The 27,680-nt window shown below is 39.8% G+C and overlaps 1 protein-coding gene across 5 annotated transcripts in view; it reads left to right on the forward strand.

Annotated features, from left to right (window-relative positions):
* TMEM45A (transmembrane protein 45A) overlaps positions 1-27,680 on the forward strand; it is a 71,273-nt gene that overhangs the window by 35,021 nt on the left and 8,572 nt on the right. For 3 of the 5 annotated variants that reach the window (XM_080821858.1, XM_080821862.1, XM_080821860.1), the window contains exons 2-4: positions 18,973-19,164; positions 20,406-20,618; positions 22,589-22,773. In XM_080821858.1, the coding sequence (XP_080677984.1) occupies positions 18,975-19,164; positions 20,406-20,618; positions 22,589-22,773 (588 nt within the window). In that variant the 5' untranslated portion in view covers positions 18,973-18,974. Of the gene's footprint in view, positions 1-10,541; positions 10,716-12,463; positions 12,607-18,972; positions 19,165-20,405; positions 20,619-22,588; positions 22,774-27,680 lie in introns of those variants that run through there. The other 2 variants (XM_080821859.1, XM_080821861.1) reach the window with 2 other exon arrangements.

The raw sequence follows: 27,680 nt of genomic DNA on the forward strand, positions 1-27,680 counted from the left end.
TATAATATTAATTTATCTTCAGCTTTACAAGGTGGCTCTATTAATAGCATCATAGCCATTTTATGTTAATAGGCAAAATTAAATAATATGCCTCAAGTCAAACACACACTGTGGATCGGGCCTTTGGACGAAAGCAGTCTGATTCTAGAATCTGGGTTCTTAATCCCTTAGGGGAAATTTTATTTTTACTTATTTATTTTTTAAAGATGTATTTATTTATTTTAGAGGTGGGGGAAGGGCAGAGGGAGAGGGAGAGAGAAACCCATGCAGGAAGTGTAAGGAGCTTCATGACCCCAAGATCAAATGAAACCAGGAGTCGACCCTCAACCCACTGTGCCTGCCAGGTGCTCTGCCTTATGTGGAAATTTAAGATGCTGATGCCTGGGTTTACCCAGACTAACTGAAGCAGAATCTCTAGGAGCTGCAGCCTAGGCGCTGGTTGTTTTTTCAAGGGATTCTATGCACAGCCAGGATCAGAAGTAGGTAACACTACGCTCTTGAGTCTCCCTCATGACATGGAACTCCAGAGTCTGTTGAAGGCTCCTTCTATTCCTGTTTTCTTCTTCCCCACTGTCAATGATTTTTTTTTTTGAAGATTTATTTTTATGATTGTCAGAGGCCCTTCTTGTGACTGGCATTCCTAAGGGGGTGTGGTAAGCTTTGGCTGCCCAAAGATGTCCATGGCCTAATTTCCAGAAACCTGGAAGATGTTACCTTATGTGTGTCAGGGTAGCAGAAGTTGACCTCTACCCATGGTAGGTTTTTAGCGGGACTCTTTTTTTTTCTTTTTAAAAGATTATTTATTTATTTATTTGACAGACAGAGATCACAAGTAGGCAGAGAAGCAGGCAGAAAGAGGAGGAAGCAGGCTCCCCACTGAGCAGAGAGCCCGATGCGATGCGATGCGATGCAGGGCTCCATCCAAAGACCCGGGGATCATGACCTGAGCCGAAGGCAGAGGCTTTAACCCACTGAGCCACCCAGGTGCCTCTTTTAGCGGAACTCTTTAACAGAAAGATAAACAACAAGAGAAGAAAGTTTTTTAACAAGTGCAGTGCACATCACTCGGGAGAAACCTTAACCAAAAGCAACTCCAAGCATCACCTTAGAATTCTGACTTCTAAAACATTTTTAGCAAAGAACGAGAAATTTGTAGAGAAAGGACAGGACAAAGTCAAGCAGTTTTAAGCTTCCAAGGACAACAAACTTTAGGAAGATAAACATATGGAAGGGCACTATTGGAGTAAGGTTGGTTTGCCGATTTTCTGGTGCCATCTCTGGGAAAGGAGAACTTATATCCTGTGTTTAGTCAGTAAACAGGAGGTTAAAGAGAGCTTTTCCTGCATTCCTAATTGCCTTCAGTTCAAAATAATTTTTATGTCAAACAGATGTATTTTGAGGTGACATATTCTGGTTTCTTTCCCATGGCAAAAGACACTTGCAAGATTTGATTAAGTTAAAGATTTAGGGATGAGGTGACAGCTATGAATTATCCAGGCTGGCCCCGTGTAATCACAAAGGTCCTTATAAGAGTGAGTCAGGGGAATACGAAACGGAAGGATGAGTGGCAACGGAAGAATGGGGTCAGCGTCAGCAAGAGAGAATGAGATCTGAGGAAGACCGCTTTCAGACTTCTGACCTCCAGAACTCTAAGGTGTTAAATTTGATTGTAACTTGCGTTAGGCTGTTAAAGCACCAACAGGAAATGAAAACAGGGGTATTTGGTGTTGCAGAGAGAAAATCGCCAACATGTATCCCAGAGAGCTGGGTTCTTTTTCTGTCTTCTACCACTTACTGGCTGTAGACATTCCGTCAAGCTGTCAAATATCTAACGCCTCTTCTGTGAAGCGGAACCAGTAAAAATGCATGTGTTTGTCGGCAGGACTGGGCCAATGGCCTCATGCCCTTCACGTGCATTCCCTGCTGTAGCCTTGCTTGTTCAGCTCAGCCCAGCCTAGCTCAGAACTTCAGAAGTGGAACCCCGTCCCCATCATCCCACGCTGAACCTGAGCGTTCTCTCATGGCTCTGCGTTATTTTATCGCTAGCTGAAAGGATCTTGTTTCTTTCTTTGCTTGTCAGAGGCTCTTGCCAAAATCAGGAGTCATTATTTCTAAGATTGAGCCTATTTTTTTAATTAAAAAATTAAGATAGGGACGCCTGGGTGGCTCAGTTGGTTAAGCGGCTGCCTTCGGCTCAGGTCATGATTCCAGCGTCCTGGGATCGGGTCCCACATCCGGCTCCCTGCTTGGTGGGGAGCCTGCTTCTCCCTGTGTTTCTGCCTGCCACTCTGTCTGCCTGTGCGTGCTCGCTCTCTCTCTCTCTCTCTAACCAATAAATAAATAAAATCTTTTAAAAAAATTAAGATAAACAGTGAGACATAAATTTCCTGATACCAAGAGGCAGAAAGACCACAGAATGATTTTGCTGACATTTCCTCCCCTACGCCTACTAAAACTGTACAATGTTCAGATATCACCATACTGGTTTCAACTTGTGTTTATTTTATTCATTTATTTTCCCATAAACTGGATTTGAACATAACTTCTCCTGCCTTGCCACCACTTCCATTATTTGAGGATGGACACATGACCACAATAACCATCTTTTTCAAGATGGGAAGTTGTTCTATATAGACCTTTATTTGTACCTGATCCACATATAATTGGCAATGATGACATCCAGTGCTACGTTCATGTGTGTCATATTCAATGCCAGGCTCCTCTTTCTCCTTAATAATAATATTAAACAGCAAGCTTGAAAGATTTTTGTCAAAAAGGTCATGGAATCTTGCAAACACTATTTTTCCAAATGATGGTTTTTTTGTTTTATTAGTTACAGTAATGTGTACTTTATCTTTCTGAGAAAGGTGTACATAATCTTGATTGGACTTATTTTGATACAATAGTTAACAGTTAAATCTGTTATATTTCTCTTTTTCCTAAAAGAAAAGAAAAAAAAATCCTTTTTATGTTTACAGGGATTTGACCTAGGGTCATCTAAACCAGTACTTCTTAATTAGGGAAGGGGATATGATTTTGCCCCTCAGAGGACCTTTATCAATACTTGCAGATATTTTTGACTCACAACTGGGGGAAAAGTACTGCCAGGATCTCATGGGCAGAGGCCAGGAATGTTGCTAAATAAACATCCTACACAGCACAAGATGGCTCCCCACACAAAGAAAATTATCTGACCTGGAATGTAAGTTAGTGCTGCTGTTAAGAAATACTGCCCTAGACCAGTGTTTATCAAACTTTAATGTGCATGTGAATCACCTGGGGATCTGATTAACATGAGGGTTCTGATTCCATCACATGTCCCCAGTGAGCTGGACCCTGCACACTGTAGTTGTTTAATAGTTGTTGAAAGCATGAATGGAAAGATGGAGAACCAAGGGAATGGATGGATAAGGAGGCAACCAAGAGCACAAGTGGTCATTCCTATACATATGTCTGAGTATCCTTAGAGACACTTATTCCAAATTCTTTTCCACAAAGCCAGCAGTTCACCAAACGTCCAGGGCATGACAGATTTCCTCAAATTAAAAACAACTCCTTTTCTCTGAGTCTTATACTGTCCCTTCTGACACAGGGTGAAGGTTAGTTATTTGTCTGGTAGCCAAGGCTGAATGTGTGTTGGATACAGTGGAAAAAAACTGGAGGCCCCAGCCCTGGCCCCACACCTGAACCTGTCCCATGGGAAGAGGATCCAGATCAAATTATATTTATGTGTGTGCTGACAGCAGGGAGAAAGGAGGAAGTGGATAACTAAAATAGATTTTTAGAGGAAAACCAGGTTAGAATGAACTTCACACAATTGCCTGGTGAAGGATGGACATCCACCAGGGGGGAACTCGTGGATGCAGTATGGAGAATGGGATGATTGTGTAGTTTGTAAGCCTGTGAGCCTCAGGAACTCAGAAATTCATTAGCTCTAGCTGGCAAATCATTTCCTTTTTACATGCTCTTGGCTCACTGGTCTCCTATTGATTACCTTCTGTCTGCCACTCCTCCACACACAGAAATCCAAACCAAACAAAATTTGGAATCTGATCCTGGATCAGGAACCAGGATGGTTCCTATGCCCTGGACGTTAATTGGCTTAGAATCCAGACACGTCTCTGCTGCCCTTCTGAGAACTGGTTGTGATAGGCAGAAGGGGGGAAAGGAAGGGAAGAGCAGGATGCCCAAAGGTGGGTAAAGAAGATGTGAGGCAGCCAAGGTCATGAGAATTGGCCTCAAGGTGTTCTCTGTAGAGAGGCCAAGGATTCATCCAGATGGCCTTATCAGTAGAGCCCTTGACAATAGCCAGCTACCCTGGTAGAAAATGTGATGCAAAGGAATATGTCAACATTGTTGATTCAGGTGTGGTTATTGCATTTTGTCTGTGTTTGCTTAATACTGAGTCTGGGCCACTGGGTGCCTGAGCCTCTGCCTTGAACCACAGTGACATAGCTTTCTTTTGTGGGTGGGGGATGGGTAGCTGAATACTGGGGTGGGTGTCATGTCTTTGCTGAAACAGTCATTAAGATTGATGAGTGTTCTGCATCCTCCTCCGGACTCCAAGAGATTCAAGTTTATTATGAAGCAGGCTTAATGGAGACTGAGGTTTGTATTTCACCAGAGTGGGTTAGTGAAGGAGTTGAAGGAATCACCTTTTCTGGGCATCTTTACATATTTATATATATATATATTTCAAAGATTTTATTTATTTATTTGACAGACAGAGAGAGATCACAAGTAGGCAGAGAGGCAGGCAGAGAGAGAGGGGGAAGCAGGCTCCCCACTGAGCAGAGAGCCTGATGCAGGGCTCCATCCCAGGCCCCTGAGACCATGAACTGGGCCAAAGGCAGAGGCTCAACTCACTGAGCCACCCAGGCACCCCACATCTTTACATCTTTGAATAAAACTTTTAAGCTGTTTAAAAGTTTTAAGTTCTGATGCTCAAAACATGTAAAAGTTTAAACGCTCTGATGCTAAAACATTCAGTTGCTTCTTATTGCCCATAGAATAAAGGTTAAACTTTTTAACCTGGCATTTAAAGTCTTCTATTATCTGGCTCTCAACCACCTTCTCAGGTTTTTTTTGTTGTCATTGTATTTTTAAGAAAAAAATTTAAATATGGAAAGCAGCAAAGTAGGAATATAGGGGAACATCCTCAACTTGATACAGAATAGCTACACAAACCTTACAGTTAACATCATGCTTAATGGTGAGACCTTGGGTAGGATGGTCAGTTTTTAAGTGCAATGTCAAGTACACAGTTCTTGAAAGAAAGTATGTGTTAGATCACATGAAAATTAAAAATTTCCACTCATGAAAAACACTTTTTTTAAAATGGAAGAAAATATGTGTAAGTTAGATCACACGAAAATTCAAATTTCCACTCTGTGAAAGGCACTTTAAAAAAAGATTTATTTATTTTAGAGAAAGAGAGAAAGATAGAGAAGCACAAGCATGAGAGGCAGAGGTAGAAGGAGAGAGAAACTCAAGTGTACTCTGTGCTGACCATAGAGCCCAGTGTGGGGGTGGATCTCATGACACTGAGACCAAGACCTGAGCTGAGATCAAGAGTCCAGTGCTTAAATGACTAAGCCACCCAGGCACCCCTGAAAGGCCCTTTAGAAAAAAGGAAAAGACAAGTCACAGACTGGGAGAAAATATTTTCAAACCATACATTAAACATTATACTTGTTTACGTTACGTTACGTTAATTGGCTTAGAATCCAGACACGTCTCTGCTGCCCTTCTGAGAACTGGTTGTGATAGGCAGAAGCGGGGAAAGGAAGGGAAGAGCAGGATGCCCAAAGGTGGGTAAAGAAGATGTGAGGCAGCCAAGGTCATGAGAATTGGCCTCAAGGTGTTCTCTGTAGAGAGGCCAAGGATTCATCCAGATGGCCTTATCAGTAGAGCCCTTGACAATAGCCAGCTACCCTGGTAGAAAATGTGATGCAAAGGAATATGTCAACATTGTTGATTCAGGTGTGGTTATTGCATTTTGTCTGTGTTTGCTTAATACTGAGTCTGGGCCACTGGGTGCCTGAGCCTCTGCCTTGAACCACAGTGACATAGCTTTCTTTTGTGGGTGGGGGATGGGTAGCTGAATACTGGGGTGGGAGTCATGTCTTTGCTGAAACAGTCATTAAGATTGATGAGTGTTCTGCATCCTCCTCCGGACTCCAAGAGATTCAAGTTTATTATGAAGCAGGCTTAATGGAGACCGAGGTTTGTATTTCACCAGAGTGGGTTAGTGAAGGAGTTGGAGGAATCACCTTTTCTGGGCATCTTTACATATTTATATATATATATTTCAAAGATTTTATTTATTTATTTGACAGACAGAGAGAGATCACAAGTAGGCAGAGAGGCAGGCAGAGAGAGAGGGGGAAGCAGGCTCCCCACTGAGCAGAGAGCCTGATGCAGGGCTCCATCCCAGGCCCCTGAGACCATGAACTGGGCCAAAGGCAGAGGCTCAACTCACTGAGCCACCCAGGCACCCCACATCTTTACATCTTTGAATAAAACTTTTAAGCTGTTTAAAAGTTTTAAGTTCTGATGCTCAAAACATGTAAAAGTTTAAACGCTCTGATGCTAAAACATTCAGTTGCTTCTTATTGCCCATAGAATAAAGGTTAAACTTTTTAACCTGGCATTTAAAGTCTTCTATTATCTGGCTCTCAACCACCTTCTCAGGTTTTTTTTGTTGTCATTGTATTTTTAAGAAAAAAATTTAAATATGGAAAGCAGCAAAGTAGGAATATAGGGGAACATCCTCAACTTGATACAGAATAGCTACACAAACCTTACAGTTAACATCATGCTTAATGGTGAGACCTTGGGTAGGATGGTCAGTTTTTAAGTGCAATGTCAAGTACACAGTTCTTGAAAGAAAGTATGTGTTAGATCACATGAAAATTAAAAATTTCCACTCATGAAAAACACTTTTTTTAAAATGGAAGAAAATATGTGTAAGTTAGATCACACGAAAATTCAAATTTCCACTCTGTGAAAGGCACTTTAAAAAAAGATTTATTTATTTTAGAGAAAGAGAGAAAGATAGAGAAGCACAAGCATGAGAGGCAGAGGTAGAAGGAGAGAGAAACTCAAGTGTACTCTGTGCTGACCATAGAGCCCAGTGTGGGGGTGGATCTCATGACACTGAGACCAAGACCTGAGCTGAGATCAAGAGTCCAGTGCTTAAATGACTAAGCCACCCAGGCACCCCTGAAAGGCCCTTTAGAAAAAAGGAAAAGACAAGTCACAGACTGGGAGAAAATATTTTCAAACCATACGTCTGGTGAAGAACTAACATCTGAAATATACAAAGAACCCTTAAAAGTCAACAATGAATAAATAACTCAATTAAAAAGTGAGAAAAAGGAGCGCCTGGGTGGCTCAGTGTGTTGCGCCTCTGCTTTCAGCTCAGGTCATGATCCCAGGGTTCTGGGATCGAGCCCTGCTTCGGGCTCTCTGCTCACTGGGGAGCCTGCTTCCCCCTCTCTATCTCTGTCTGCCTCTCTCACTTGTGATCTCTGTCTGTCAAATAAATAAATAAAATCTTTAAAAAAAAGAAGTGAGAAAAGATCTGAGCAGTTTACTTACCAAGTAAGATATCCAGATGACACATTATCATATGAAAAGCACCTCAATATCATATATCATTAGGGAACTGCAAATTAAAACAACAATAACATTACATACTACATAACTATTAGAATGGTCAAAATCCAGAACACTGACAATAACAAATGCTAGAGACAATATGGGGGAAAAAAAAAAAAGAACTCTCATTCATTGCTGGTAGGATGCAAAATGGTGCAGACAATTTAGAAGACAATTTGGCAGGGGCACCTGGGTGACTCAGTTGGTTAAGCATCTGACTTGATTTTGGCTCAGGTCATTATTTCAGGGTCATGGGATCAAGCCCTGCATAGAGCTCTGCACTGGATGTGGAGCCTGTTTAAGATTCTCTCCCCCTCTAAATAAATAAATAAATAAATAAATAAATAAATAAATAAAAATAAAAAGACAATTTGGCAGTTTCTTACAAAACTAAACATAGTCTTACCATATAAGCCGAGATTATGCTCCTAGGTATTTACTCAAATGAATTGTGACTACTCAGTGTTTATCAGTTAACTTTATTACAAATATCTTCTATGTCTGCCATGTGTCGTTCAACTTTATTTATGGTACAATTGTTGTAGAGGTGCTATAGACCCAGGGCTGAATATCAGTCCCAGTTCCATTACTTATCATCTCCATGACCTTGGGCATTTTAGTTCATCTCTAACTTTGTCTCAGTTTCGTCCTCTGTAAAATTTAAGGGTGAATTTTGCTGCATGTAAGTTATACTTCAATAAAACTCATTTAAAAGCAGACACAGAGTCTCCTTGTGCCCTTTTTTCTCCCTTGCAGCCCGGAACATGATTGTGATGGCTGGGGCTTTGACAGCTATCTTAGATTATGAGGATAAACCCCATATTGAAGGGGAGGGAGGAGCAGGGAAACTGAAAGGGGCTTTTACACATGATAGAATTTCATTTCCATATCACATTAAAATCGTTATGAAATTGGAATATTCAGGGATAGAACAGTAAATCCACAAAGCTGTCAGCAAAAAATATTTAAATCTATTTTGTGTGACAACAGAAAAATCTTAAAACTTCAGATGTCAAAATAATAGCTAATATTTATTGGTTGCTTTTTGTTTACCAGTTTCCATTTAAGTACTTTGCATTATACTTGTTTAATCTGCACAAGAAACCTCTGAAATAAATACTTTTATCACTGATTTTACAGATGAAGAAATTTATTTAGAGATGTATCAGTTTGTTCATGCACTCACTAGTTGAAGGGCATTTGGGCTGTTTCTGGGTTTTTGGTTATTATGAATAGAGCTACTGTGAGCAGCCATTTAAATGTCTTTGTGTGGACATAATTTCATTTTCTCTTGGATAAATACCTAGGAGTGGAATTGCTGGGTCAAATGGTAAGTGCATGTTTAACTTTATTAAAAAGTGACAAACTGCTTTTGGATGGGCTGTACAACTTTGTGTTCCCACTTAGAGTGCATAAGAGGTCCAGATGGTCCACAGCCTTGCAAATATCAGTATTGTCAGTCTTTTTAAATTTAGCCATTCTGGTGGATGAGTATGGGTATTTGTAATTTTAATTAACATTTTCTAATAGACTAATGATATTGAGCATCTTTTCCTATGCTTCTTTGCCTTTTGCATATAAAAATACTTTTTTTAAAAAAAGATTTTATTTATTTATTTGTCAGAGAGTAAGAGGAGCACAAGCAGGGGGAGTGGCAGGCAGAAGGAGAAACAGCACCACCATCCCCTCTCCCCAACTGAGCAAAGAGGTCAAGGCAGGACTCAATCCTAGGACCCTGGGATCCTGACCTGAGCTAAAGAGAGATGCTTAACCACCCAGGCATCCCTAAAAACTTTACTTTTTAAAGAGATCAAATTTATCAGTCCTCTCTTTCATTACTTTACTTTTTTGTATTTTGTTTAAAAAATTCTTTCTTATCCCAAGGTCATAGGGACATTTTCAGATATTTTCTACTAAAAATTTTGAAGTTTTATTTTCACAATTAGGTCTTTAATCCACCTGGAATTTATTTTTGAATCTGGTGTGAGGTGGGGATCTAGTTTGATTTTTATTCATTACTAACAACTCAATTTTATAAACACTAGTAATTTTTTTTACTGATAGGTAGTTTATATTGTTATTTTTGCCTTTTACCAACTTCCCATATCTGTAGCAGTTCCAGATGCATTTTCTGTTGTGTTCTACTCCTGTGGTAGAAGTGACTTCAATATCTCCAATAAGTTTCTGCCACCAAGAGTTTATTCATGCTGTTTCTTATGTCTAGAGTGCTCTTCCCTTTCAGCTCCACCTTTCAAAATCCCAATCATTCTTCAAAGTCCAGCTCAAATGGCCCTTATAGTCTTATAGGATCCTGCCGTATACCTTTCTTACTCCTTACTCAAATGGAGGGGCTCAGCATACCTTAAGTAGTTTATTCCTTTACCATAAATCTTGGCTCGTCTCCTTGGTATCATAGTCATATGTTTTTGCCTTCTCTGTTCCGCCAAACTGTAAACATGTATATGTTGTTGTTATAAACAGAATAATGTCCTCATCCCACCACATTCTGATTCCTGGAACATGTGGCTATATTACTTTATGTGGCAAAAAAGGATTTCTCAGAGGTGATAAAATTAATGACCTTGAAATGAAGAGATTATTTTGTCAGGCCCAGTCTAATCATCTGGGTCTTTAAAATTAGAGAACATTTGCCAGCTAAGCTGTAGATACGTTTGTTTACCATGGAGTTCCCTATTACCTGAAGGAGATTGTTGGGTGTGTATGTAGTGCTCAGAAATTGTTCATTGTCTTGAATTGTGAAGCGGCATGAAGCTGGGAACCATAGAATGATTTCTTTAGGTTCTTATCACAGCACCAATCATATCTCTAGCATCTTCATTTTGTCAAGTGAAGTCATTGCAGATTACTCAGACCAGCTTTCCTTTTGGTTGGCATCCCTGTGCACTCTGACTCTGACTATATTAGTGGCAAATAAATATTCAAGCTACATGCAGATCTTCACTTCCTTTACATGCAGAGATTCCTCAATGGTAGAAACTCCCAGAAGAAGAAGCCTTTTTCCTTCTGGTGTTTAACCTAGTCAAAGGAACTTGGTGAGTACTGTTGGGTTTATTCGCAAACTTTTTCTGGTCTTTGCCCTTATCTAGGGGATTAGTCTGATATAAGGACCTTGAAATCCTGGCTCTGATCTTAACTAACTCTGTGACTTAGAGTAGGTCAGAAGATCTCTTGGAGTCTCAGTTTCTTCAGACCTATGGTGGAAATAATAATACTTCCTTGAGTTCTTTCAAAAATAGAATAAACAGATACATGAGAAGTTATTAACATGAAGTAGATGTTCCATGAATGCTAACTTCCTTCCCTTCCCATCTCAGATGCACCACTACTAACAGAAACAGTCCAGGCCACTATTTACTTTGAAGAGTTCATCACAGGCAGGTGATTCAACATAACATTTGTTCTTGTTTTCTGTTTGTTGGTTTTATTTTTCAATACGTATGTCTTTGGATTGGCTCATCCTGTGTCATTTTTTTTTTTAATGTAGATTTCTGTTTGTCATTCTGGGTGTTTGGTTAAGACTAGCCCATGTGATGGGTGGTTTTAGTATTTAAAGATTGATAGGGGTATGGGTGTAAGAGGCTGGGGTGTAAAAGAGATCAAAATAAAATAAAATATCTTAATAATGTATGATAAAATAAAATAGAACAGAATGGCAGCAGTGTAGAATGGTTATTGTCTTCTTCTGGAGCCAGATTATCATTCTGGCCTCAGGAACAGTTGTTGAGCCACCCACCTCTGCCCAGTATGAAGCTGATGTGAACAAGCCCAGCAGAGTTTATGACACTGATGGGAGACAGAGGGCCTCTAGGGTATGGTGATAGGGAAGTCACATTTAAATTTCAGTGTCTTGGTGTCATTCTGCTTGTCTCCACATGGTCTAAACCATTGGTTCTCAAAATTTAAGAATATAAAAAAATAACTGATGTGTGCTTATTTTAAATGCAGATTCATGGGCCTCCCCCAGATTGATTCAGTAGATCTAAAGTGGGTTCCAAGAATCTGCATTTAATTAACCACATCACCTGCTTCGGAAACTGGTTGCCACCCAGGTCAGTGATTCAGGGTGATGGGGTTCCAGGCAGAAGCCCATCATTCATTGTGATTTATTGAGTGCTAATTAGGTGCAAAGCATGATAGAGGATATGGCCCTCACTCACCATGGGTTTATCATTGAGAGGGGAAGTAAGACTTGTCTACAGACAGGATAACAGTTGCTAGCTCTTCATGTTAGAGTCAAACTGCTGCTGCTTCTTCCCGTTTCACTCTGTGTGAACCTCATGTTGTTTTAGAATGCACTTGTCTACTAGTTTGTGTATTCCTTGAGGGCAACTGAGCTTCACTGATGACCTACAGCAATTTTATTCATCCTTTCTTATTCTTATAACTTTGGTTTTGGCTATGACTCCAACCCTAGCCCCTGTGACAATCTCTCTTTGAGGCAATGCATATTAGGGAATGGTTTGTCTTCATAGGACTTATTGGATCTGCTCTGTATGTTATTGCTGCCATACCATTCTGCTTGTCTTCTGTCCATCTTGATGACCTGGAAGAGATAGCAAAGATCACACAAGCTCTATTGGGCTTCTCACAACAGGGAACACATGCTGAGGCTAGTGGTCATGTGGGTGGGTGGCAAAGTGAGTTCTTGAGACTTACTCTATGGCACAATGTTTGGATATGAAGTAGGATTTCAAAAGGGTGTGGCCCCAATATTTACATTTATGAAGGCATTGTGACATATTCTGAAGATTTATCTGCTGCCTTCATGCTGGAAAAACATAAGCACTTTGGTTTCGTCTCTAAGAAGGAGAGTAATTAGATTTAGACCAGTCAGTATCTGCTTTTTCTTCTTGAAGCAGGAACCATTATAAGTTCTTGGGAGAAGAGAATTGAGTTGGATTTGACATTGAGGAAAGTGTGAAGGTAAGGGTAATTTTACTAAGGAAACTTGAAATAGTTGAAATTTGGGAGAGAATGTACTGGTACGGAATGATGGAATGATGGAGAACTTTAAAGCTACAAATGCTTGTATATTCTTTGCTTTGAGTGCCAAGCAAATGGTAAAATGAAGTTCAAGAAATAGTTAAAATTTTTTTAGTGTATTGGGATTTATAAATGTGCTTTGAAACGAGTCACTAAGATTTAGGTATACTTTATTTTGGTGGTGGCTCAAGATGAAATTTTAATTTAAGTTTTCTCCATGGCATTCATTTTATGTTGAAGTTAGTATTTGGTTGAGATTCCACCAAGAAAACCGTAGGATCTCTTTCCATGAACTATTTTGAGTTCTCTCCTCTTTCTGTGCGCAGGCCTGGTCTATGGTTTATGTGTCTGTAACACTGGGCATTAACACTTGACACCTAAGTTAGATCTTGGGATTTGTCCAGTGTTATCTCTAAGTATTATAGTTTTAAAATATTTCCCTTTAGGATGGTGAGTGAATGTGTAAATTTGGAGGACAGTGAGAAAAAAAGAGGCCAACCAGTATATTAGGACTCATTGCTTGTCATTAGCCCAGAGGATGGTGTTTGGTGTCATTAAGTGTAGAGGGTTTTGTTTTGTTTTTGATGGGGGAGGAGTATGAATTTTTAGGATAAATTGTAGCTGGAAGCTGGTGTTGAATTGCAACCCACCATTTCAGGCCTGGATGAACCACTTTCCCCATGAGATTATTTTAAGTGGCAAGATCAGGCAAGAAATATATTGAGGAAGGACCTTCTTGTTTCCTATTTTGGTGATCTTCCCGAGGTTTTCTGGCAAGTATGATTTGCTTTGTGGGTGAGAAAAGCTTTCTTCCAAGGGAAATGTGTCTTCTTTTTGGATTTAGATTGAATCAAACTCTGGACTACTTGGCTTTTATGAGCAGTAAATTACAATCTCAGGCAATAGTAAAGCAAGGAACAAAAGATAAATTTATGTATAATGGTGTTCTAGGAGATCACAGTGAAGTGATATTTGAGAATCTGAGCGGTTTTTTCTTCCCACAATGAAAGTGAAAAAAAAAAAAAAAAGAATACCATTTTCATTGCCCGGAGCAACTGGGTCTGTTGGGTCCCTTAGCCAGGCAAATATAGCAAGCCTGCTTTGACTTCATTTTTTTTTTTTTAAGATTTTATTTATTTATTTGACAGACAGAGATCACAGGAGGCAGAGAGGCAGGCAGAGAAAGAGGAGGAAGCAGACTCCCTGCTGAGCAGAGAGCCCGATGTGGGGCTCCATCCCAGGACCCTGGGATCATGACCTGAGCCAAAGGCAGAGGCTTTAACTCACTGAGCCACCCAGGCACCCCATTGCTTTGACTTCATTTTGTTTGAGTTTTTTAAAACAGGGACAACTGAGCCATCACATTGTTTCAGATTAAATAGCTAAAATGCAGAAGTTCTATAACTGAGCTAGGAGCAATGCCTCATTTCTTTCCCTACCCTGATCACCTCATATCCCTCTTCAAAAACCTTGATCTACTCCCCATTGCCTCCCTGTCATGTCCCACTGGCTGTGCTGAGATATATTGGTTCACTCAGCTTTTGAGGCAGCGGGAACCTCTTATAATGCTGGTCATGGAAGTGGATCGAGAAGATTATTTGGCCAGAGCCACACATGTAAGAAGGGCCCCAAATTTAAATTTTCATGTTAGCTCCAACATAGGCAATATGTTTTGCATGTGTGTTGAAGGTATTTATCACAACATAGATGGAACTAGAGGGAATTATGCTGAGCAGAGTTAGTCAGAGAAAGACAAATAGCATATGATTTCACTCATCTGTGGAATTTTTTTTTTAAAGATTTTATTCATTTATTTGACACAGAGAGAGAGATCACAAGTAGGCAGAGAGGCAGGCAGAGAGAGAGGGGGAAGCAGGCTTCCCGCTGAGCAGAGAGCCCAATGCGGGGCTTGATCCCAGGACCCTGAGATCATGACCTGAGCCAAAGGCAGAGGCTCAACCCACTGAGCCACCCAGGTGCCCCTCATCTGTAGAATTTAAGAAACAAAACAGCTGAATATAGGGAAAGGGAAGGAAAAATAAAATAAAAACAGAGGAGGCAAACCGTAAGAGATACTGAAATCTAGGCAATTCTAGGAAACAAACTGAGGGTTGCTGGAGGGGAGGTGGGTTAGGGGAAGGGATAATTGGGTGATGGAATTAAGGAGGGCACTTGATGTAATGAGCACTGGGCATTATATACAACTGATGGATCACTAAATTCTACCCCTGAAACTAATAATAGTATATGTTAACTAAATTGAATTTAAATAAAAAAATTTAAAAAATAAAAAAAATTTAAAAAGAAGGTATTTATTAGGTAAATCTAAACACTGAAAAGCAATCGTGGTTTATGCAACTCTGTTTTGGCATCTTATACCTTTTAAAAATTTATCAGGGCATTAAAAATGGAGGATATCCCAGGCTCCTGGGCCTCCTCTGAGGCCCCAGTGGAGTGCTACACTGGCTTTCAATAGTGACAGACATAAAGACTAATGAAGAGGACAGACCTTGAATAACTAATCACACAAAGAATTCATTAAAATAAGAACTGGGTACCTTGAGAAGGTATTAAGGAAGTCTTCTCTTTGGGCCATCAGGAAGGATTTCCCTAGGCAGATGAAATTGAAAGAACAAGGGAGTCAGCAAGATTTGGGGCAAGGGAGTGTTGATATAAGACAGTAGAAGCAATAGTTCTTAATAATCAATTAGTTTTCAGAGACACAGGTGGTCTCTATGACGATTTTCATAATTTGAGTTTGGGCAAGTAAGTGAATGGTAGTGGTGGTGTTACAAAATCAGTGACTAGGAGAAAATTATTTCTGGTAGTGGGTGGGTAGATAAGATGATTAGTTCAATTTGTGGGTATGTTGAGTATGAGCAAGTTTTGAGACATCAGAGTAGAGATGTTTTATAAATATATGATCCTTCTAAGAAGGACTTGGTTACTATTGTTAATTTAGAATTTCATAGTGTATAAGATGCTATCCAGGTTCAATGTGGGGGTGGGTAGAAAGAATAGATTTATGGTCTTTCTTCTTGCTTTCAAGAAGCTCATTCTTTAAATGCAGTCAAGGAATTAAATAACTACAGAAGATTCCAGTAAACTTCTAAGACAATAGTTGGAGAAATGTTACAAGCAGTACATGAATGACTGCCAAAAGAAATATATAGATACTTGTTGTTTTTCAGCAGTTTTGTCCAAGTAGAATTCCTCATTTGATTTTACTTTTATTCTACTTTGGTAGTTTGAGGTGAGTTGAGGATAACATGAGCTTGCTTATTACTATGGGTTATTTGCTTTAGAGGAACTCATTTTAATTTTAGGAGTTAGCTATTGTTCTTTGTCCTGTTTCACAGGAGAGGAAACAGAGGCACTGAGAAGTTAAATAATTTGCCCAAGTCACTTAGCTAGTAAATAATAAAGTTGAGATTCAGTTCTAGTCAGTCTGAATCCAAAGCCCCTTCTCAGGTTTGAAAAATGCTATTCTTTTCACTAAATATAGCCCCTATCACTTAAGTTATTTGAAAACTTTATTTTAAGTGGCTGTAGGGGTGCCTGGGTGGCTCAGTGGGTTAAGTGGCTGTAAAATTTTCTAAATCATTCTTCTGATTTTAGACAATGTATATTTTTAATTTGGTGCCTGTATTTCTGGTTAATAAGTTTAGGGTAGTTTCCTGGAAATGAGTTTCCCATACCAACAAATATAAACCTTTAAGGCTTCTTAAGACATATCAAATTCTTCTCCAGAAAAGTACAAATAATTTACAGTCTGGAAGTATTTTTCAATCCCACATAAAAGCATTTTTTAACACCATGTGGCTTCATAAGCCAAGGCAAAGAGGAGAACTCAGTGACACTGCTAAATATGGTGGTTAGGATGAAGAATCACAGAATGTTCAAGCACAAAGGAACATCAGGTGTCACCTAGGCCACCACCTTCTTTTATTAAGAACTAAGGCATTATGTGATATATAACTGACCGTTAAATAACATGGGTGCCAACCCCCTGCACAGTCAAAAATCCATGTATTACCCTTGGCTACCCCAAAGCTGAACTACCAGCTTATGTTTGACTGAAAGCCTTATTGATAATATAAACAATCAATTAACACATATTTTGTATGCTATATATATTATGTACTTTATTATGATAATATTATTATGATATTATTATGATAAAGTAAGCTAGAGGAAAGAAAATGTTATGAAGAAAATCATAAGGAAGAGAAAACACATTTCCAGGATGTGTAAAAAAAATCTGCATCTAAGTAGACCCAAGCCGTTCAACCCTATGTTGTTCAAGAGTCAACTATATTGAGTCAGAGTCTCTTAGAAGGTTTGGATGATTCAGAGGCATGCCAAAATGTCTGCCAGGGGGCTCGACTAGAAATTTAAGAGACTCATACTGTTTGAGTGAACTTCACAGTTCCCCCTTGAAACTTCACACTTGTAAAGGATGTGGAAGTCACCCAAAGGGGTCTTCCCTGAGCTGAAATGCCCGGTACCCACTCAAGGAGATAAAGCCCTCTGCTGGGCCAGAGGAAACCTGAAGTCTCCTTTTATCAGTTCTCCTATGTCTGGCCTACTGTGAGATTCATTAAGAGGATTCTGCATTCTTTCTTCGTTATTCTGTTGATGGTACAGTACTTGTGAACAAAGCGCTGCTCACATAATTCAAGACTGATTTTCTATAGTGCTGACCAAAAATGGAGGATACTTCTTTTTATTATTTGCTGCACCATGTAAACGTAACAGTTGTGTAAACCATTTGCAGTTTGATGTGGCTTGGTATTCATCTGGATAGGCTGGGTTAAGCTCTTTAAGCCAGCTTAATTTAACACATTAATCTGAAGCAGACTGGTTGGCCATCCACTATGTTCTGGATAAGCCATGCAAAGGTTGCCATGGCAGGGGACAGGTGAGTTAAAGGAGTCATGTAGGCCCTTAACTCACTCAGCCTGGAAATGACAAGTGCCATTGTCCATTGACCAGAGCTAGAAACATGGTTTTTGTTTGTTTCTTTAGGTAGGATAAAATCGTTTTCTCATGTTTCTATTTAAATTGCAGTTAGTTAACATACCGTGTGGATTGGTTTCAGGAGTAGAATCCAGTGATTCATCACCTACACACAACACCCCGTGCTCATCACAACAACTGCCCTCCTTAATGCCCATCACCCATTTATCCAATTCCACTATCCACCTTCCCTCCAGCAACCCTCAGTTTGTTCTCTATAGTTGAGTCTCTTATGGTTTGCCTCTCTCTGTATTTTTATCTCATTTTATTTTTCCTTCCCTTCCCCTATGTTTATCTGTTTTGTTTCTCAAATTCCACATATGAGTGAAATCATTGGTATTTGTCTCTCTCTGACTGACTTATTTCGCTTAGCCCAATTCCCTCTTCTAGTTCCATCCACATGGTTGCAAAGAGCAAGATTTTGTTCTCTTTGATGTCTGAGTAATATTCCATTGTAAAAAAAAAATACCACACCTTTGTTAGCAATTCACCAGTTGATGGGCACTTGTGCTCTTTCTATAGTTTGGTTAATGTTGATAATGCTGCTATAAATATTAGGGTGCATGAACCCCTTTGAGTGTATTTTTGCATCCTTTTGGTAAATACCTAGTGGTGCAATTGCTGGGTCATAGGGTAGCTCTATTTTTAACTTTTTGAGGCACCTCCATACTGTTTAGAAACATGGTTTTGATTCACCTGGAGAAGAGGCTAGGAAAAGTCTTTGGAGAAATGCTTGAATATTTGGTGAGCACTAATGGTCTCTTTTGTATACTCGATGCTTAATACTTTGAAATTACTTACTTAAAAAATTGTAGGCAATTTTATATCATTTCAAGTTTTAAGCATACAGGTAAAATTTTCATATTTCTTTCCTCCAAATATGCTTAAAGTGTAAATATATGGTGTTGCACATGCTATCACTTTAAGAAATCCTTGAACTCCCTCTTAAAAACAACATAACTCTTGCTTAATAGTGTGAGATTTGGGCAATTCACTTACCTGTCTAAACCTGTGTCCCAATTGAAAATGGAGAGATTGTGTGTTGTAGAGATTGTGTGCAAAACATTTGACATAGTGCCTAGCACAAGGTAAGCGTTCAATGAATATGAATGTTTTTCTTGTTGGTATTGTTGACATTGCAGTGATTTACAGTAATATCAACTCCTCTTAAATCAACGGTGTATCTACTATCATCAGAAAATAGCATATTTTATGAGAATGAGTGATGTTTTGGCTAAGTTCTGGAAACAAAATGTCTTCATCTTCTATATGTTCTTATCTTGGTAGACATGGGGAGTTTCAAAGGTCACGCCCTCCCTGGAACCTTCTTCATTATCATGGGTATTTGGTGGACCATCAAGTGCATTCTGAAGTATGCCTTCAAAAAGCACAAAAGGACTTCCTACCTTGGCTCCAAAGCATTATTCCATCGAATAGAAATTTTTGAGGGAATCGTATTAATTGGCATGGCCATCACTGGTGAGTGCACCATTTCTGTGTTCTGTTTTCTCCTTTTGGGTATTTCTACATGCAAAGAGAAAATTAAATATCAAATCAAGAAATTGCTAAAATGAATTTTTATTAAAAAATCTCTGAGCATATATTCTAATTGTAATTTCTGTCTTATTATAATTTGTTAGAAGGTGACACTTCATGTTTATACAGAAGCCTATTCCTTAATGAGTCAGTCATAGATATTAACTTGCCTGACCACTCAAGGTGACTTTCCTTTATTGAATTAGTTGGAACCTTGAACTAGTTTTATAATATTTATTCTGATGCCTGAAAGAGTAAACTCTATCAGAAACCATTTTTCAAAATGATGCCAAAATAATCAAGTTATTTTGGGAAAGCCTTAGTCGTAAGTTGTTGCTGATGGACTGTACAGAGGGGTCAGGCTGAAGAAGACCATCCTTTTTTATGTTATTCATAATTGAAAAGGGAAGTTAGGCCAGATGACTTCTAAGGACTTTTCACTGACTATAAGGTTCTGAGAAAATTTTCTGTGGTAGCCTCTCCTTTGTGAAAAGCAGAACGTTCTCATTTCCCTTCGGATTTCTTCATGCTTTATTCATGGCAATAGCTCTTTGCTATGGACATGAAATTACAGAGCAACCATTTCCAAAGAGAGGAATTGCCTTGCCAGATTCCATAGATTGACACATACAGCAGTATTTTAAAGAACGTTTTACTGTTTCTGTACCTGACCAGACCATGTGCTATAATCTGTGTTTTCTCAGTTATCCTTAAATGAGGAAAAACTGAACTCTAGTCTTTTGATTCTGAATCAAGCACAACTCTCCATTTCATGGTAGCTACCCAAAGATGCTACCCAAAGATGTAGGATGTGTCAGAAGGAAGTAATCAGCCTTTGTACAATTTACCTAGTCATTACATGAAAATGGGAACTAAGACCATCAGTGGAACTGGTCATGGAACTATGAAGAACTGAAATGATCAACTTTGAATATCTGAAATAACTAGCTGTCTGACTAAATTGGTTATCTTTGACTAAAAGTTGATCATCCAAACCAGTGTTTGAACCTCTAAAACCAGCTGAAGGCACCAGTACTTAGCTGTTAAGGAACAGCCCAGAAAGAAGAATCAGCATCATAGAAGGACATTAGATTTGAACAAGCCATGGGTTCATCCTGTATCTTCCTGCTTTCTTTGTGAAGTCATGGAAAGGATTGCTAAAACTGTGATATCTTCCTTTGCAGGCATGCTCGGGGAGCAGTTTATTACTGGTGGGCCCCACTTAGCCTTATATGACTATAAAGAGGGCCAGTGGGTCGAGCTGTTGAGCTGGCATCATTTCACCATGTATTTCTTCTTTGGGCTGCTGGGTGTGGCGAACATCTTATGTTTTATCATCAGTTCACTTCCCACCTCCTTAACCAAGTTAATGTTGTCGAATGGCTTATTCGTGGAGGGTAAGTATAAGTGAGTATGTTCCTGTTTCACTATCCTAGGACACTTGTCTAGGCCTGTACAATAATATTCCTTTAGTGTCTTGGTGCCGCCTTGATCAGTTGGGCCATCTGTTTGGGCCGTGGGGAGATCGTCAGATGTCCTGCATAGGATGCCAAGGATTTTCCCTCCCTACTGACTCATACAGTAAAACAAGACAAGCACCATCATTTGATGCGCTTTATTCACATTTCAAATCATTCTTAAAGAACCAGCTGCCGTGGTTATTTATCTCCAGGTTATCCTGGAGAGAATCATTATTTCTGTTTTAACAAGTGAAACTGAGTTCAGGGCAGTGAAGCATGAGTATCTTTTTTTTTTTTTAAAGATTTTATCTATTTATTTGACAGACAGAGATCACAAGTAGGCAGAGAGGCAGGCAGAGAGAGAGAGAGAGAGGAGGAAGCAGGCTCCCCACTAAGCAGAGACCCCCATGCAAAGCTCGATCCCAGGACCCTGGGATCATGACCTGAGCTGAAGGCAGAGGCTTTAACCCACTGAGCCACCCAGGCACCCTGTAGCATGAGTATCTTGAAACAACGAGACCACTCACAGCAGCCTACTAACTTGCTAACTAACTATTTTCATATTGATATGATGAAGCTTCACCATTACATGATAAGTGGAGTCATAAATCAGTCACTAAAAATAGGAGGTCCTATTTTTGAAAGGTTAATGAAAAATACTTCTTGTTCAGTTGATGTCCCTCTTACTGTGTAGGGAAAACAGGTGTTTAGTAACTTGTTTTCATTTATTGCATTTGTAAGGAATAGATTGATTATGGAACTAAAAAAGCCCATGGGGTACCTGGGTGGCTCAGTCGTTAAACATCTGCCTTCAACTCAGGTCATGATCTCAGGGTCCTGGGATCGAGCCCCTCGTTGGGCTCCCTGCTCAGCAAGAAGCCTGTTTCTCTCTCTCTCCCACTCCCCCTGCTTGTGTTCCTTCTCACTGTCTGTCAAATAAATAAATAAAATCTTAAAAAAAAAAGAACTAAAAAACCCCTAGATTATCAGGAGGGGCCATTTCCTAACAGACCACCTTCCCTCCCATATCTGAAGATAAGGACTTTTGCCAACCCCTCTCCGAGAACAAAGGCTAACTAAAAGATGGGCATCAAAAACCAACAGCAAGAGTCTCAGTATTTCAGGGTGTTACCATATTTTGAGTGAACATCTTTTCCTCCTTGTCTACATGAAAAGGTTGAAGATAAAGCTGGAATCTGTTCATGGGATTAAAAAATATAGGTAGTTACTACTTCTTGGGAGCTTCCAGAGCATCTTTTCATACCCAGCAATGTCGTCTCTTATGATTTGTATATATATGTATTTGCTTACGCCAATGGACCAAATTCCTTCAGGCGAGGGTTTGTTTCATTCATCTGTGTGTTCACCCTAACTGTTGCTCCTCTGCCCCATAACCCTTACTATTCATCCTCCTGCATAGAAGATGCTTTGAAATATAGTTAGTTAAAAAAGTCATGATATGTAAGACAAGGAAAGGGAAAAGGAGTGATAGATCCTTATTCTTAAGAGGTAGTGATGTTGGGAGGCCTCGGTGACTCAGTGGGTTAAGCATCTGCCTTCAGCTCAGGTCATGATTCCAGGGTGCTGGGATTGAGTCCTGCCATCAGGCTCCTTGCTCAGCAGGGAGACTGCTTCTTCTCCTGGTTGTGCTCACTCACTCTCTGACAAATAAATAACATCTCTTTAAAAAAAGAGGGAGTGAGGACTCCAAAAAAATGCTAGAGGTTTCCATTATTGTGGGAAGCAGAGAGTATTTGGTATTTTGGACAAATTGGTGTGTGTGTGCATGTGTGTGTGTAAAATTCTGTGGGGTGGGGGAGAGACAGAGGGAGAGAGAGAGGGAGAGAAATGGTAGATGTCTCTTGGTTTCGCTGAATAAGAGAAACTGTTTCTTCCCTCTCTATCAGCTTTTGTCTTGTACAATCACACCCATGGCCGGGAAATGCTGGACATCTTTGTGCACCAGCTGCTGGTCTTGGCCGTCTTTGTGGCAGGCCTGATTGCCTTCTTGGAGCTCTTCATACGGACCAATATCACTGTGGAACTTCTTCGGACAAGCTTTATCCTGCTTCAGGGGAGCTGGTTTTGGCAGGTGAGTCGGGTCCTCCAGTGAAGGGATCCGGTGTTTCCGTCCATACTCTTCTCTCTTTGATGGGGCATTTTGATCCAGAATCAGGGACTTCCTTCTGATGTGCCACCTGTAGTGAGAATGTGGGTCTTTGAGAGGTGATGTTTCTTTGAGTAGCCCAGAGGCCCTAGTGGGGGTGCTGACAGAGTGGCTGGAAAGTAAGTGTGGTGTGGCCATCTTCCTCACCACCTGGATATCCAAATGCAGGCATTCTGGGCCATTGCTTGTTGTGGGCAGCAGGTGCTAATGCTAACGCAATTTACAGCCTAATGAGTAATGAGCTTGAGAAATATATGAAAAGCAGCAAGGAGAGGAAGTGACTAATTATTGAGAAACAATGATGTGCCGACCACTCTACAGGACTATCATGTTGTTTCAATTTGTCCTCACAGTGACTTGGAAGTTAGGGATTATCATTCCAAATTTATGGATAGGACTCCAGGAGACGATGTGACTATCCCAGACTCAGACAGTAATGGAACTAGCATCTAAATGTGGGTCTGGTTGACCCCAAGTCCCAGGCTCTTTCCATTTTACTCTGTTGACTACCTAAGCTTGGCGTGTTGTCAAAAACATGTATTCCAATTAGTGAACTTATATTTTATAGACACTGGTAAATCATACTCTAATATGCACATATAGATGTAAGGAAATCCTGAGATGAAAGGTAAATGTGGTTTAATAGGGGATGATTTCTTAGAGGAGATATTTCATCATCAGAAAGCAGAAACTTGGGATGAGGTTATCGCAGGGATTTGCAAGCTATTATTTCCATTAATAATTAATGATTAATTAAGAATCTGAGGGAAGAAGCATGGGCTGTCACAATTGAGAATAGGCTGACCTAATGTCCCTTCTGGCAGAGAAATAATGTTTTCACATTTTACCAAAAGCTTTTCTAGTAAAGCGCTATGGGGTTAAAAATCTTTGGGCATAAATCTGTGACTATTTAAAAACCTTTTCCATCTATGAGTATGTCTAGACTAGTTTCCTTTTTTACCTGGTGGCTAGACTAAATAACGTTTGGAGGCTTAAAGAAAAATGAACATTTAATACCAGTACAAACACACACACTGGCAGGAAATGAAGGTTTAGCTGTAGTACCTCTCTCCACCCTCAGATTCCTCTGAAACAAAAATGTCTGGAGACGTAGGTAAATTTATTCTGCTTTTATTTTGATGTTATGTGTGGTAGATGAATGTTTATGGCCAATAAACATTGTCATAAGCTAATAATAGGACATTGTGAATTGCTTTTCACCATATTTTTTTTCTCTCTACTTGTCCATAGGTGGTTAATACTAGTGCATAAACAATATGTAGACAGATTAGCACACCTAGATTCTTGGAACTATAAAGGAGTTGGGAAATGAGTGAGGCAAATGTTCAGATTGGCCATTTTTTTATAACTCATACATAAATGATGGGGTAATAGGCAAACTTCAAGAGAACTATGCTCCGACTCTTTAAGAATGGTTTCTTTCCCAAAGCTCATTACAGTCAGATATGTTTTCTCAGAGACTGTCATGAGCACACTATGAAGGCGCACACAGGAGTTGTGTCTTTCCACAATGTCAGCTTTATTCAATCATGAAGCAAAGTTAAATCACAATGATAAAGCAGGTTCGGGATTCCAAACTCGATGACATTTCACCATGTGATTAAACTTGGCTTTTTACACAGCACGCAAAGCAGGACAGAAGACAAATCACACAACAAGCAAGATAACAAAAGGGTGTAGGAGGTTAACGAACCAAACTAGAGGTCAATCTGTGGGCACGCAGTTGAGATCAGACCTCTGTCGACCTCAGTTTGGTCTGTGTTAGCTCTCCACACTTAACTGCTTATGTTCAAACAGTGAAGGATCTCGGTTCTGTTTGGAGATCCACTGGGCAGAGCCTTCCACGGCAGCTGCCTTTTTAAAATGGTGAGAGAGAGAGGGATTCATAATCTGAAGAGTCTGACAGTTTGCTGCCAAAACCTTTCCCTTCTTAAAGGGATTTAATTGGTTTTGGGTCCCTGCAGACCTCCTCTGGTTCCACTCGCTATCAGTTCTGGGGTCCCCGCCATACTGCCTAGCTCCTGCTTGACAGGAGGGACTCCATTTTGCTCTCTTCGAAAACCTATCCATATCATGCAATTTAAAAAAGAAAAAGATATCCTTCAGGCCCATTCATTCCATGAAACATGGTTTATCTGAGACTCTTTGTGGGAAAATACTTTTTTTTTTAAGACTTATTTATTTATTTGAGAGAGCAAGAGAGAGAGGGAGAGAGAGAGAGTGGGGGGAGGGGCCAATGGAGAGGGAGAGAGAGAGAAAATCTCAGGCAGATTCCCCACTGAGCACCGAGCCCATACCAGGGGTACTGGCGGGATGGAAGACTCAATCTCACAACTTCGAGATCACGATCTGAGCCAAAATCAGAAGTTGGATGCTTAACCAACTGAGTCACGCAGACACCCCTGTGGGAGAGTATTTTTAAAGCTCATGTTTGCACTTCGTCATTTCCAAGTTCCTCCCCATCACTGTCAGAGTTGAGGCAGAGACCCTCGTGGAGGAGGAAGATACTTCTGTTGTCTTTACTTCCCATTACTTTGAACTGTACCTGATGCATCACCCACCCCTCATTAATGCCCCGGGGACTCCTCCCATGACTTCCCAGATCCTGAGCCTAAAGTAAATGCAGCTTTGTTTTGCCTTTAAGAAAGATAAAAGTTCTTGGGACGCCTAGGTGGCTCAGTTGGTTAAGCAGCTGCCTTCGGCTCAGGTCATGATCCCAGCGTCTTGGGATCAAGTCCCACATCGGGCTCCTTGCTTGTCAGGGAGCCTGCTTCTCCCTCTGCCTCTGCCTGTGCTCGCTCACTCTCCCTCTCTCTCTCTGACAAATAAATAAATAAAATCTTTAAAAAAAAAAAAAAGAAAGATAAAAGTTCTGAATCTTGGAACACTGGAAAAAAAAAAAAAAAAGAAAAGATAAAAGTTCATTCAGAGATGTCAAAAAGACCCAACTAAGCAGTAATGTTCTGAAGTCTGGTATGGTAGATCAAACACTTGTTTAAGACTAATAGTGTTAAAATAAGTGATTGGAGCATAAGACATAAAACACTAGGAAATTCAAACCTTCACCTATGGGAAATGGGCCCCTGGCTTGTTGTATATTAGGGAAGATAATTATTTACATTTTAAATGTGATATTAAACTAGGCAAAACCAGATATTCGGGAATGTCATAGAAGATACAGCAAGAAAAAAAATCTTTTCAGACTTTTTTTGTTGTTGTTGTTTAGAATTTTACATTAGGAAGCAAATTAGAATACCCAGTGAGAGAGTAGTGGCTGATTCTGTATTTCAAGTGGAAATTTATTCTTTTACTCTTCTGAAGGCCAGAAGTCTAGAAATCAAGGTGTCAGTATGTTGGAGGTTCAAAGGCAGAATCTGTGCTATGCCTTTCTCCTTGAGAGCTGCCAGCAATCCTTGACATACCTTGGCTTATGGTTGCGTAACTTCAACCTCTGCCTCCAGAGTCACACCTGTGTGTTTCTGTGTACCTGTGTCTTCACATGGCCTTTCATAATAAGGATACCGGTCATTGGATTTAGGGCCAATTCTAATCCACTACGACCTCATCTCAAGTTGATGACATCTGCAGAGACTTTATTTCCAAATAATGTCACATTCACAGGCACCAGGTGTTAGGACATCAACATATCCTTTTGGAGGCACACAACATAACTCGCAACAACTCTACCTCTGGGAGCTGTAGCAAATCACTTTCTAAGCAGGGATAGATGGGTGGATGGCATTGGAAGGACATTGGTGGGACCAATAGGTAAGAACTGGGGAGCTGGTCCATGGTTCATTACACTCAACTCTCCCTAAAAGATACTTACTTGACACAATTTCTTTGTTACCTTTCATAAGTTGCTTCAAAAGGAGGGCATGAGGGGAATGAGGATAATGATATCTTATTCTTGGAGTTATGATGAGGACTGAGAATTATTGTGAAGTTTATGTGCATGAATGAGGTTAAGGTGCCCCACACCTAGTGATATATGTATTGGGTGGTACAAAGAGAATTCTTTAGAATGGAAAATAGGAAAAAGTGATTAAGACCCAAGTCTTATTTTTTCCTAATTTACTCAGGTTATGTGAAATTTCAAACAGAAATAGAATTAAAGTTTCACTCAAAAGTATGGACTAAATGCTTTTTTTTGTTGTTCCTGTAAAATTTCATTAATTAGATGTGCGATCCTAGGCAAATTATAAAACCACCCAATTTTCTTATCTGGATGATGAAGACAATAGTACATTAAAGTGGGGGTAATAATACGTCATTTAAAGGCCATTGTCAGGAAAACTCCCAACCACTGTAACTGACAGTTATAGTTCTAGTTAGCCAGTGGACATTCATACAATTATCCTTGTATATCTTGGTATTATATTTCATTTAGTTCTAGAGACCTGACCTATGTCCATTCCCCATCCTGGCATCTGTCCATCATTCTTCCCTCTCTCTCTCTTATTTTGCTTTTGGTTAGGATAAAATTTACATAACAGAATTAACTGTTTTAGAGTATATAATTCAGTGCCATTTAAGGACATTCACAATATTGTACAAGTATCACTGCTATTCAGTTCTGAAACATTTTCATCTCCCCAGAAGAAAGCCCTGGAACCCTGAAGCAATCATTCTCTTTCGCTCTCCTCCCAACACCTGATAACCACTAATTTGCTTTTTGTTTCTATGAATTTACGTATTCTGGATATTTCATGTAAATAGAATCATACAGTATGTGACCTTTATGTCTGCCTTCTTTCCCTTAACATAATGTTTACAAGATTCATCCATGTTATATCACATATTAGTGTGTC

This window comes from Martes martes (genome assembly GCF_963455335.1).
Source record: "Martes martes genome assembly, chromosome: 1".
NCBI classification, from domain to species: domain Eukaryota; kingdom Metazoa; phylum Chordata; class Mammalia; order Carnivora; family Mustelidae; genus Martes; species Martes martes.